Raw genomic sequence first — 13,727 nt, 5'->3', positions numbered from 1 at the left:
CTGTTTATTTGGATTTTTAAGACAAGAATCTGCAGCCTCCAAGAACTCTACTTCACTACTGACTATAGCAGTAACTTTAGATGCCCTATTCCAAATAAATTGTAGTCTTACATTACCTTGCCACATTCACACTTAGCTTAGCCTTTATTTCTCACATAGCAGTCAATCCACAGCCAAAGGAATTTGGAGTGTAAATATACAATTCCTTACTTGTTTCTGATCCCGGGAAGTGTAGTATTAACATGTGAGGTAAGGAACTTTCATGGCAAAAATAGAAAAAAAAGTGAATATTTACAGAACTTAGCAGAAGTACGATAAGAAGTGACTGCCACTTATGACGTATTTTTTAAGGAAGCTGTGCTTTAGGGAGGATTATTTGGGGGTTTAACTTGTTTTTCTTGTTTCTTTCTTGGGTTTCTCATCTCTTTCTCACCTCCTCCCACTCTGACCTCTCAGCAGAGGGGAGCAAAGATGCATATGCCGCTGCGAAGGCAACAGAGCTGCTGGAGCAGAGACAGTAGTCTGGGTATAAGGTGAAGTGATGCTGGTTTGTGGACTTGTGAAAATAATCCCTCCAAACAAAGTTCTTGTGTCTGGTGCAGTGATCACCAATAGGTAGTGGGCTGCTTCATTGCCAGATTTTTCTGGCAGGCATGAGAGAGCAAGATTTCTGTAGCTTGCAGCATTTGCAATCGATCTGGGAATAAAAGTGTCTGAATTGCATAGATATCCTTGAAGAGAAGTTTTTCCATATATTAGCACAGCAAAGAAGGCAAGTGAAATGTTCTCTCAGTCACATGCATACAAATGCACCTGAAGTGATGGCTGAATTTCTCTGACCTCACAGAAGAATGCTAAGGCTTATCTTCAAGCTGGCTTTTAATTGAGAACCTTTAAAGAGAATTTTTGTGTATGCTAAATATAAGAATTCTGACTAGGAGAAGTACCAGCCCGGAGTGTCAGCAGCACCATGAGCTTTGTGGTAATTCTGTTCACTGACCTAAGTGATAGTTCATAGGAGGTTAGCCTGTCTAATTTTTTTTTCCAAATTTTCCACAGTCTAATAAAGGATATGGATAATGTCTCTCCTGAGAAAAATGATGTAAAAAGCTGCCCCCGGGACTCTGGATATGACAGCCTATCCAACAAGCTAAGCATATTGGACAAGCTCCTCCATACTCACCCTGTGTGGCTGCAGCTTGGTCTGAACGATGCTGAAGCCATGGAAATTTTACAGACACAGCCTCCTGGGGTAAGGAGAATCTCAATTTCTTTAAGGACATGCTTTTCCTAAATGTTTCACTGCCATTTTACACCCAGGTGTTGGACCCAATACAGTAATGACCAAGTAAAATTACAGTATGTTTTAGAGCAGGCATCATGGGGTTGTTGTGGTTCCTTTTTGTATATGATCTGTGTTTATTCTAGCACCTGTGATGAAGCTAATACCCTTGCCCTTCTGCCTTCTCCACAACAGATATTTCTGGTCAGGAAATCTGCAAGGCTGCAGAAGAAAGTCATCTCTCTACGTCTGTCCAGTGACTGTGGGTCCTGCCTGAAAGAATTTGCCATAAAAGAAAGTACATACAGTAAGTTGTGAGTTACATACTTTTCAGCTGTTCCTTAGGTACTTTTTCCCTGTAGGATGCAGGAGCACTTGCACTGCTGAAACCACAGCAGAGGATACCCAAAGTCGTGCAAATAATGTTGTGGGTTTCCTGTGCTGCTCTCTGAGGTGGGCTCTGGGAGTGGGTCAGGCATATTCTGCCACGAGGAGAGCAGATATATAGAAACACTTAAGACTGCTTCAGCTGGAATGTTTCCATTGTGCACCTCGATGAATCCAGTATTCATTTATTTTTATGGGTAGTTATCGTCTTAGAAATTTATGCCTTTTGTAGAAACACGGACTGCAATCCTGTCTGCTTTCAATGAAATATTCTTGAATGCAACTTTGTCATGAGCTCTCTGCAACTGAGGTGTGGGATGGGTTGTTGGGTTTGTTTTTGTTGGTGGTAGGTTTTGTTGTTGGGTTTTTTTGTTGTTTGGATTTTTGTGTGTGATAGCTAAATGGATTTTAATCTGTTAGAACTGTTTCTGTTGCAAGATCAATGATTTCTCTTTTTAATTCAAACTATATTTGTTCTTTCTCTTTTTAGTAGAAATGAGCAAATGTTAACACTCCAAATTGTTTTGAACCAGTAATGCCCTCATATCTTTAGAAGGGAGAGTGTGAAAAATAAGTTTGAGATTTAGGAATGAAAAAAGGAAGCTGCAGCTGGTGAGTGTATGTGGTGCTGAAACTGCAAGTGGAGCAAATATTTCATTTTAACAAGAAAGAGAAAACGGGAGAAAATTAGCAAAAATTTCAGTTAAACATCCCTGAAACAGAGAGTCTATAGTTAACTTCTATTTCTGTTTGTAAACTGACATAATTTTAGTTGAGTTTTTCCTTTTTAATCTCTCCCTCTCCTGCACCCAGGAACAAAAAGTGAATTCTATGTGTCTGGTTTTAGTTCCAGTTACAAATAAGGCAAGGCAAAGAGAAAGTTGTCAGTAATAGTTGATGTGTGATCTAAGGCTGTGTTTATAGGCTTGTTATACTAATAAATTCCCATCTAGAAAATAATTATATACTGTCTTTTATGGACAAAATTCTTCCACAAGGGGGAAGTATTTACTGCTGGTTTTAGCCACTTGTCACAGCTGAGGTTTTAGACCAGAGGCAAAAAATCTGGATCGTTTCAGTCTAGGAGCTGCTTCTGCTTGATCTGTGAGAGTTGCTAGTGGCATCAGAGAGAGCCTGAGGTAATGGTCATTATTGCTGAGAACAAGTATTTGTATCAATAAGAAACAGTGATATCAAGTGGGGAAAAATGAAAGGCACTGCTCCTGTCTTCCTCTTCCCTTGTGCAAGGCAATGGCATGCAACAGCTGTCGGAGTTTTTAAGGGTTTTCAGGTTAAAAGTGAATGAAAATTTATCACCCTTTATGTTCTACACACCTAGAGTGAAGACAATTCTAGAATAGAATTCAAGAGGAGGAAATAAGACATATAAAATTACGTATATTAGTACACTGGGCAAACAAAGCCTCAGTTATTAATTTGTTGTCTATTAGCAAAACATTCTGCTGGCCTCATCACACTTAATCTGTTTTACAGGAATTAGACCATATCCTTGGAATACAAAAGCAGACCAGCCACCAAGATTAACAGTATATTCTTGAAAATGCCTTCAGCAGGAATATGTGCTCTTCTACAGAGTTGTTTTCTCTTAATCAAATAGTAGCTATTTTGATGGTGAAAACTTACTAATTTCATGCTAAAATCTAAGATATGTTTTATTAAACTGTTTTAAGAAACAATGGATTAATATGTGATTGTTTCTTGTAACTTTCTTTGCAGCGTTTTCCTTGGAGGGGTCTGGAATAAGTTTTGCTGATTTGTTCAGACTCATTGCTTTCTACTGTATTAGCAGGTAAGATGGTGATATGTTCCAAGCCACATCTGCTAGACCATCTCGAGTTTTGAGGAGTTGGTTCAGCTGTTGATGCTATTTATGTTGCCAATCTGTGAATATTCCTGGATAGAAGTGTCTCTGTCTTACTTCATATTGATTCATATTGAGGTGCTGGCAAGCTGAACTTTACTTTAGCTGCTATCTTGTGATGCTTTCTTAAGTGCTCTGTAGCTCATTTAAAAACAATCATAAACTAGCTTGCAAAGTCCATTTCTTGGAATTCTGGTGAGAAGAATTTTTGGAGCATAATGGAAAAATGTCAGATACATAGAGTATGACAACTGGGAGATGTCAGTTTAAATGGTGGACGACAAAAACGGCCTTGTCAGCTTTGCAGTTTATGGTTGCCAAACTTGTTTTCCAGGTAGTATGCAGAAAAAAAGTAGCTGGTGTTTTTATCCTTTGTTTAAATTTGACTTCAGTTTACTGGTGAAAATTTCCAGACTGATGATCGAGCCTTGTATGTACGGACAGACAGGACACAACCAAACTGCCCAGGTGACATTGTCTGAAGGAAGCAGGGAGAGGCAGCTGTGATAGTCTCAGTCCTTCTACTGCATCAAGGCTGCCCATTCATGCTGACCATGTGATGATTTCTGGTGTGGGATGCTCCTGGGCTGCTGTGCTTGCTGGTTTTGTTTGTGGTGGAGAAGCATCTTAGACCCTTTTGCTACAGCCTCTGCTTGGCTGAGCTGTATGTGCATGTAAGAAAAGCAGCATTGATACCACATGGTAATTGGTCAGAATTCAGAAGAGAAATGAGCTGAAAATGCATTTAAACGTAGTTTAATGAGGAGATAATCCTTGTCTTGTCACCTTTTGAGTCCTGCCCACTTGCCAGGCTCTGGTAAATTCTCTCTAGGTACCTACAGGATCATTCAGCAAACAGGGATTTCTTGCATTAGTCTATCCATTTTCTTTCACTGAAGGTTCAATATTGCTTTGTATAGACTAAAGGGGACAGAGAGGTAGTGTTTGTGAAAAAGAGATAGTACCATTTGGTACATCACAGGAAAACCAGGAGGATTTTCTAAAACCGGAGGGAATTTATTGCAGGAGGTACCCAAGCAGTTTTTATGAGGGTTTGCCTATTTTTGAATTGCAACCATGGTGATGATCTGGACTCTGGATTTTCTGTGGTACCGTGTAAAGTGCCTTTCAAATGCTTTTTAGCTAGTCTATCAGTCTTGTGCAAATGCTTGGCTTGAGTGTGAGTGGAATTCTGAGATCCTGTTTTTTTCAAGAAGCTAACATACAACATAGAGAATATTTATGTGATAAAGACCCACTATCTGTCTGTGCTATAGCAGGTGGTTGGCTTGTTCACAACCTTAAAACCAAAATTCATGCTGACACCAGTTGTGTAGGGTACTTCTACTACAGATGTTGCTCTTTAGCAACATTTAGTTAGAATAAAATTCTTATTCTGAAAACTGGAATAACAATCAACAGTGTATTCAGAAAATGAGAAGCTTTTTTTAAGTGTTAAGGGCAGGTAACAGTTTGCATCTCACTGATCTGCTTATAGAAGACCAGGTGTAAAAGCTTCTGTTGTGAAGGCAGGAAATACTGGATGGCTCTGTGGAAATGATCCTAGGGAAAGTCCTGGGCACTTGTCTGTCATTTGCCCTTCACACCACTCTGCAAGTAAAGGAGCTTTGGGGTTGGTAATGTAATGTTTAACTGGGCTGTGTGTTTAAGGATCTTGCTACCTGACACAGCTCAAGAAGAAGATAATCAGCAATCAGACACTGCCAGTGTTTTTTTTTAAAAAAAAGCTTTTCAAATTTTGAATGTTGCTGAAAACTGTAATGGTTTTTCTCTTTGGAAACAGGGATGTCCTTCCGTTCACACTAAAGTTGCCTCATGCAATTGCTTCAGCAAAGACAGAAGCTGAACTTGAAGGGATTGCTCAGCTTGGACTGAGTAAGTAGCTCTCTACACAGATGTCTTTCCCTGTAGCACACCTGTAACGTTGAAGAAATAGGCTGTATCAGTAAATAGTTCATACTGGTTAGTGATGATACAAATTTTGTTTAGAAAAGCAGTTTCTCTTATTTGGGAAGGCCAGAGCTCTTTCTGGCCAAGAAGTGCTGCTCTTCCTTCCTTCTGTGCCTTCTGTGATATTTTTGTTAGTGCTGTTTCTTTCTTCCTTCTTCTCTTCTCTCTCTGGGCAGCCCTTGGGCAAAGCAAATTTCACAGTCCTCACGCAGAGGTCAATGTGGCTTCTGCTCCAAGACCTAACGCTGTCTATGTGCTCACATAGCACTGGCTACGTGAGGCTATATAAAGCACTGGCTTTATAATTTATTGTGAGGAGAGCGTAGGAGCTGAGGTCCCCTGTTGATAAAACTTCTGTTCAGACTGACATGGAAGCTTAAAATGGTGAATTTGGAGATCAGTGCCTCAGTGAAGTGGCATATTTAGAAAATGAGGAGTGTATATATGATGGTGTAGAATGTATCCACGGGCAGGGGTTAGGCGAAATTTTTAAAATACCAGAAGACAGTGCAAGGGTGTCCTTGCATCACTTGGTTGCTTCAGCTGAAGACAGGCTCATTGTAAAGCATACCTTGAGCTCAGAGGAGATGGATGCAAAGCCTGGTGGGATTTGAAACGTGGGCACCACCCAGATGAATCATTAAGCAGCTCTGCATTGAGCGAAGTGCTGAGTGGCTTCATTTCCTTCTCCAGGAAGGGAACTGTCAGCAATGTTTGTTGCATTCGATTTTTTAATAATCTTTGGTTTTGAAAAGGATCCTCTCTAAATCCGTGTTAGCATGAGGATCTCTTGTACTATCTGGTGGGACTTTACAGTACAGCCATACCCAGGGGTGCATTGCAGTGCTTTGCATTTTGGTTTGCTGCAGCAGCAATGCAGTTAAAGGGTTTGTTTTAGAGAGGAGAGAAATTACTTCTGCACTGCTTGTCTGCAAGTTTAGGTAATCAGGTGAAACTATGGGTTATCATGGGAATAGATGTAAATATGGTAGTATTGGGGTCAATGTTTAGACGGGAAAAAGAAAGTAAAAGGTCTGACTGGGATACAGTGTAGTGAAGACAGTCTTCCAGTGACACATGGAAGCCTTAAAGTAACATGAGGCGAGTCTATCTAGAGGGGATGATAATGGTAATGCTGATCAAGCTCTCCAGGCTAACCACACTTTGTCACCAGTACCCCAAAGCACTGTGGCCTACTTGCTGCAGAATTAGTCTTGGTCTTCAACAGTCTGCATTGTGTGTGTTTCTTCTGTAGCTACTACATTAGAAAGCTGATGGATCAGTGTCTGTGTGGTTGCTGTATTTGGGATCAATTACCTGATATACACCAGATCACAGTTTCCATGAGCTAAAAGCAGACAACAAAGTTGAGATTTTGATGGAGCTTTAGGTGTCCACGTGCAGAAGAGCACACCAGAAAGTCAGCCTTTCAATGCTGTGGACTCAAGAGAGGCCTAAAAACTCCCAACAGCCCTTCCTGTTAAGTGTGAGTTTTCTTTGAGGAACGTGTAAGCACAAAACCCTGTGGTGTGTGAACACAGGGCTGTATCCCCTGTCAGAGCTCTCTTGTGCAGCAGGCTCAGAAGGAGAGCTGCACAACACAAGTCAATAGCACATAGCCCAGCAAACCACATCAGGAGGAACTTTTGGTAAAGATTTCAAGGCTGTTGCCAACCTGCAAGGTTTCATGTGCTGGACATATGATTCTCTCTCAGACTCCCTTGTGTTTCACCTGCAGCAGTGCTTACATCACATGTGTTTGCAGCAGCCACGTGCCAGGCACAGGCACTGAGAGATCTGCAGGCAGGATGTGAAGTCATGAAGCTGGGAACACCAGCAACACGGCATAGCTATGCAGAGAAACATGCCTGTGCCTATAGACATTTTCTGGCTCTGGCCTGTCACCATGGGCTATTTCCTGTCTTCTGCCCCACAGGCAGGACACAGCTGTTGGGCATGGACCTGTTGTGGATGCTTGGCATTCGTGCACTTGGGCCCAGCTATCATTGCTCAGTTGCCTCCAGTGAGCCATCTTGACACACTATGGGAAAAGGACCATGCCAAGATTGGAAAATTTTAGCTAAATCTCCCTCCTCTGGTACTCTACCCTTATTTCAGCATGATTGCTGCCTTCAAGGGCCCATCTGGTTTCAATCTTCATACCCTCAGGCACCGATGCTCTTTAGCAGTGGCTTGGTTGCAGGAACATGCTGCCACTTGGCTGGGATCAGTGCAGAGGCTGCAGCTGCAGCTTGCTGGTGTAGCATAGGTTTTCCATGCTGCTGGTGTGGGACTGCACTCTGGGTCTCTTTATGTGTCACTGCAGTCAGTGGCAGCAAAGGCAGGGCAGCAGGCCAGGACCTTTATTAGACACTTGAACGCTTGGTCTGCCTTGCTAAAGGTGATGTGTGCATCCACCACAGCAAAATGGGAGCTGCCTTTTCATGTATAGTTTCATGTGTTCACTATGAAAAGAAACTGAACCAAGATACTTGTAGAATTTCCATAAGTGGTCTTTAGCTGGTGTAAATCAGCTTAACTATTCTCTATAATGAAGTGAGCTTATTAATGCCAGCTGAGAATCTTCCTTTATTTCTCCTGAGTAAGATGCTAGTGAGAAGTTTGTGTTCATTTCAGTTTCAAGCCAGTAAAAAGTATTCTGTTACAGTCTCCATGCCTTTCTTTGATTCTCAGTTTAATTTTAAGCTTAGTGGGCTGATTGGAAGCTATGCATTGGTCATGGTATTTATAAATGAGTAAGAGCAGCCCCAGGAATGTAGCATACAGTTATGTCTGGTGGTACTTTAAGAGGTTCACTTGGATTTTTTCCCCCTTTTAATTAATAAAGTCTTGCCTAAATTTCTCGATATTTTAAACCGGTGTTGTTGAGTTGAATGTTCTGAAATCCATCTGCATGGTGTTTTGCATTCTTACGTTAATGCAATGATGATTTTCAGACTTTTGGAGCTCCCTGGCTAACAGCAAACCCCCGGATCCTTCACCTCCCTGTAGGCCTGTGCCTTTGGACAGTGCTCGCAAAGACTCGCGCCAGCTCTGCCTTATAAATGGAGTGCATTCTATACGAACCAGAACGCCTTCAGAGCTGGAGTGCAGCCAGACCAACGGAGCGCTGTGTTTCATTAATCCCCTCTTCTTAAAAGTGCACAGCCAGGATGTCAGTGGAAGTCTGAAAAGGCAGAGCCCGAGAACTCCAGACGTGAATGGCACAGCGAGGCCTCGCTCCCCCCCCGCCCCGGCCGCCACCTCCTGCTATTAATAGCACCCTGAGGAGCTCACAGATTTCCAGGACTATAAAGCAGGCGAGCATGCCAGAAACAGTCAGCCATAAGAAGGAGAGGGGTTTGGATTTGCTGCAGAACAAGCCCACCCCGATTCCGCCTCCTCGGCTGAAGAAGCAGGCTGTGTGCTCCGAGGCAGACAGTGCCTCCAGGAGCGCGGCAGCGCTCCGGCCTGATCCCGTGTGCGTGCCCGAGGCAGCCGTGCTTCCACGTGAAACCCTGCCCGAGCCGGCTCCAGCAGCTCCCAAAAAGCCGCCGGCTGCCATCTCTGAGTCACACATCCCGTGGAATGGAGGCCGGCAGAGACTGAGCGACATGAGCATTTCCACCTCCTCGTCCGACTCTCTGGACTTCGATCGGAGCATGCCGCTCTTCGGCTATGAGGGGGACACCAACAGCAGCCTGGAGGACTTTGAGGGGGAAAGTGACCAGGAGAGCATGGCACCTCCTTTGAAGCCCAAAAAGAAAAGAAGCAGTTCGTTTGTTCTCCCCAAGATTGTGAAATCTCAGCTACGGAAAGTCAGTGGAGTTTTCAGTTCCTTCATGACCCCTGAGAAGAGGATGATAAAGAAAATTGCAGAGATGTCCCGGGACAAACGCACCTATTTTGGATGCTTAGTACAGGACTATGTCAGCTTTCTCCAAGAAAACAAGGAGTGCCATGTTTCCAGCACTGATATGCTGCAAACAATTCGTCAGTTCATGACCCAAGTCAAGAACTACTTGTCCCAAAGCTCTGAACTTGATCCCCCAATCGAATCACTGATTCCTGAAGACCAAATAGGTAAGAAACACTCCTGTGTTTGGGGGGAAGGGGAAAATGTGTAATCTGTGTTTACAGTCATAGTCTTTGTCCAGTTCAGGAAGGTGGGGCTAACTTGGCTAGTAGAACTTGAACCACCGAGTATTTGAGTCTAAAAACAACCTCCCCCTCCATTCCCCACCCCAAATCACACTGTCAGCTTGGGATGATTATGCTACAAAGTTGTTCATAAGAAGTTATCCTTAAAACAGGTGCAATGCAGACTTTTTTATCTGTGATTATTACTTTTTTTTTACCTGCTTTACTGTTGACAATAGAGAATCCTTTATTTGCTGGCACACATGTGTTTTTTCTCTGAATTGGACTGACATAGTTCTCAGTGTTTGGTCTAAAACTGCCAAATCTGACCATACAGACAAGAGCTGTAGAACTAGAATTTATTCAAAACCAGTGACATTTAAGAGCAGAGAGACATTTTATGGCAACTTAGTTTTGAAATAAATCTGATTCCTCCAGACATTCTTAGTCACTTCTAGCAAAGCTGTACTATCCCTGCACTTGAAACTAAATAAAAAGATGTGTAAGAGTTTTAGAAAACAAATGTGTGTGCAGGAGAGAGAAGGGGCTGCTGTTTTCTGTAGATTTCTGTACTTCTCTATTAGATGTGTTTGTGAGTGGTTATGGACGAGCTGTATGTTAGAATATATGTTTTAACAGCAGAGAGAGATTTGTGTATCCAAAAAAGTGAAATCATTGTTGCTGCATAAATCTCACTCCTCTCTTGCAGAGTCTGAGCAGTATTTGTAAAAGAGCCTGTAAGCCACATTTAAGAGGAAAACACGCCTCGGGTAGAATACTTTCCTTGTGAGCTCACTTCAGTCCTAATTTGTTTGTTTTTCTCCCTACCCCAGTGTCCCAACAGTTGGCTCAGTGCAAAATTGGCAGATACTTCCTTCCCTGGGACTGGAGGGTAATTTTATATTGACATTCTGTCTGTCCTTGACCAAGACGAAGTATTCTCATGTAACCACAGCTTCACTTACACAAAGTCAAGCAAAAGTCACAAGGGCTGCTAAAGCAAATACAGAAATGTGAAAAGTGTCCCCAGTATTGAGACTCAGAGACATGTGATATTCTCCCTATAATAATAAAGACTGTTAGGTGGGTGTTAAATGGAAGAAAAAGGACCAAATTAAGCAGGGGATGCAGGTGCATTTTTGCCTGCATTTCTGTAGAGTGCTGGATGTTTGACAAAGCAATACAGATCGAGCTTGGTTGTAATTTTGTGAAAGCCTGGTTTGTTATGTACTTTTCATTTCACAAGGGTGTGGTTTAATCGGCCTGTGGGTCTCCCAAGACTGGAAAAAATGTTGTCTGCTATTAAATGTTTCAGACTTTGGAGTAGCATAAGCTATGAAGTATAACAACTAAAAGTGCCTTGGTTTTCTTCAGCGACAGAAAGTCTGGTTTTGATCATGTGACTAAACACAATTAATTTATAAAGTGGGCTGGTTTAAACAAAGAAAGAACTTGCTTTTGAATCATCTACTGCCTTTGGCTTGAGCCAGCAAACAACTGCAGTGGATCAGGAGCATCAGATGTTGCTGATCTAAGTAAATAATTATGTGACGGCAAAATTTAGTCATCCCTATGGAGAGCTTTTTGTGAAGTGGAGCCCTGCCTGTTGTCCATAGCTTTCCTTGACTATTTCAATATGGAATTGCAGCCCAGATTTTAACTTTGTGAGCAGTTGTTTATCCTCTCTCGTCAGTTTGCACTTCCGTGGTGCAGTTTTTTCCTCCAGCGTGTCGGCCTGGTGCTGGATGTGTGCTTCTGGGATAATGCTCCTCCTTTCTGAGTCATTCAGGCTTTGCTTTAACCCTCTTTTGTCTCCTGAACTTCAGTAGGTGCTGGAACAGCTCTCCCAGGTTTAGTGAAGCCCTTGGTGTTTGGAACTTCATTCCATGTCTCCATAATGATCTTTTTGATCATGTAGCTTTTCTTCTAGAACTGCATCGTGGACTCTTGCAAGCAAAAGACACCTGCTGCAGATCTTTTAAGCTTCCCAGATAGGGGTCCCATCAAATTGTTAAGCTTCTGCAAAATCACTGGGAAAATATCCTTCAGGGTTTCTAGTCCTGACAGATGCCTCCTAACCTTAGCACTGTAGGCTGTTAACCCTCCCTGAAGCAATGGGACTCCCAGTGTTGGGACAGAATCAAGAGTAAGGCACGTGGCTCTTTATTGTTTAAGGATGAATGTAACTTATTTTTTTAAAAGACATCCACACCTCAGTTTGTATCCACAGAATAAAGACTGGTCTGAGGAGATCCTGGTAGTCCAGACCTGCTTGATCAGCAAATGTTTGGGGGTTTTTGTTTGTCTTTTCATCTTTTCCTGGCTTTGAACAGAATGGAGTCAAGTTGAATGCTGTCACTTTGCCAAGTGGGATCTAACATCTGACATCTAAACAACCTCAGTCTCAGTGCCCAAATCTGGCCCTGAACCAAGAAATTACTGGTTTAGACCACTTGTCAGTAAGGTACTAACTGATCATGTGGGAATGTCCCTAAACAATACCTTTACTTGTGTATTACTTGTTTTGGTATTTCTAATATGTTAGGGATATTTAAATGCTGAATGTTAAAGAAGCTTAAAGAGAATGTGTTGGTCCCTCACTGGAGGTCCATGCCTTGTTGAAGGGCCTTGGGTCTGTACAGAGGAGTTGCAGGCAGACAGAGCTGGACATACAACTGAAGCCCAGCACTGAGCCCCGTGGTACCACTTCTGAAGTGTCTGTCTTGTTTGACAGCCAGCCATGGATACTGGGGTTCTCAGTGCAGTGTTCTGCCCACCTGGTGATGCACGTTGCTTATGGTTATTGTGGCAAGACAGTATTTCTCTTGTTTGTTTATATGGAAGGTGCACAGAATTAGACCTGTGGGTCTTAAAAAGGTTAAGCAGCAGCCCACCCCAGATCCCCTCTTTTTTACTAATCCAGTTATCCTCCTGAAGGAGCTGGAATGGTGTGTCACTATTTCTGCTTGAAAAACTCATGCTAGCTGGTTTTTTCACTGTGTTACTTTTTAGGTGCTTGTACATTTGTTGTGGTGTCCTGACCTTCATTGTTGCATCTTCTCATGTTGAGCTTAGTCTTACAAACACGTCCCTCAGTGCACCTCCTTTCACCACAGGAGTGACAGGACAGGGCAAGCAGGAAGCAGTGGTAAAAGTACTCAGCAGAGGCAAGGGACCAGGTTCTTTTTCTGCCCATCCCTTGAATTTCCTTTGTGACTTTTTCCCTGTTTCTTTTCTTTCCTGCTACTTCAAGAGAAGACACGTGCTTACCACGCAGCTATAGCATGAGTTTTAAATAACTTACAGCTGCTTAAAGCAGAGCACACCTAGCACAGATAGCTGTGTGATTTTCTGGTGTGCTTTTACGTAGGTCAGATGAGGGGAGGCTTACCTTTCATCACTAGCTGCTAGGTTTCTGCCACCACTGCCTGTAGATCAACCACCTCTGTTTTCAGGGTTGTGCTGATTATCAAGGAATGTGGGTTGTGTGAGGTCTTACTTTCAAGTCTTGGTCCTGTGCAGGAGATTGCCATGTGTGCACCCACCAAGAAATGGATGCCTGGCCATCATGCTGTGGTATTCCAAAGCAACTTTCTGCTTTCAGCTCCCAGGCAGTGTGACCTGTGCAGGACTGTGCCTTTTTGTGGTGGTTCTCAGGCTGCTGCTGACCTCTGATGTCCCTGGTGAATGGTTTGGCCATGGCAAACAGGGCTTGAGTGTAAATTGAGGGACTGGAATCTGACAGTCATGTCAGTGGAGCAGCAGCAGTTGGTAGGTAGCAGGGAAACGGAGAGCCTGGAAGAGGTGAGAGCGTGCCTAGAATTTGAGGAAGTGCAGGTTGTAAGGAGGCTGTGTAAGGACACTGGCAATGACTAATATGTTGTCCTGTCTAGATGCAGACTTGTGTGGTTGGCAGCAAAACAAAAATAGTATGTCAGCACAGGATACAGATGTGTTTCCACAAGTTACAACGAAACTAGCTGGCTGGCCTTTACAATTCATTTATCAAAGCACTTCCAGTTCCCATTTTGAGGCTACAGGCTAATTATAAGCATTTCAGGAACG

At 42.9% G+C, this 13,727-nt stretch overlaps 1 protein-coding gene across 1 annotated transcript in view; it reads left to right on the top strand.

Annotated features, from left to right (window-relative positions):
* RIN2 (Ras and Rab interactor 2) overlaps positions 1-13,727 on the top strand; it is a 60,630-nt gene that overhangs the window by 34,879 nt on the left and 12,024 nt on the right. Inside the window, 6 exon segments of the mRNA XM_038133169.1 lie at positions 1,060-1,252; positions 1,478-1,589; positions 3,407-3,479; positions 5,356-5,447; positions 8,480-8,766; positions 8,768-9,605. Coding sequence (XP_037989097.1) covers positions 1,060-1,252; positions 1,478-1,589; positions 3,407-3,479; positions 5,356-5,447; positions 8,480-8,766; positions 8,768-9,605 — 1,595 coding nt within the window.

This window comes from Motacilla alba, chromosome 3 (genome assembly GCF_015832195.1).
Source record: "Motacilla alba alba isolate MOTALB_02 chromosome 3, Motacilla_alba_V1.0_pri, whole genome shotgun sequence".
Classification (NCBI taxonomy): domain Eukaryota; kingdom Metazoa; phylum Chordata; class Aves; order Passeriformes; family Motacillidae; genus Motacilla; species Motacilla alba.
Note: the sequence above shows the minus strand (reverse complement) of the source record. Positions and strands in the feature narration are given on the sequence as shown.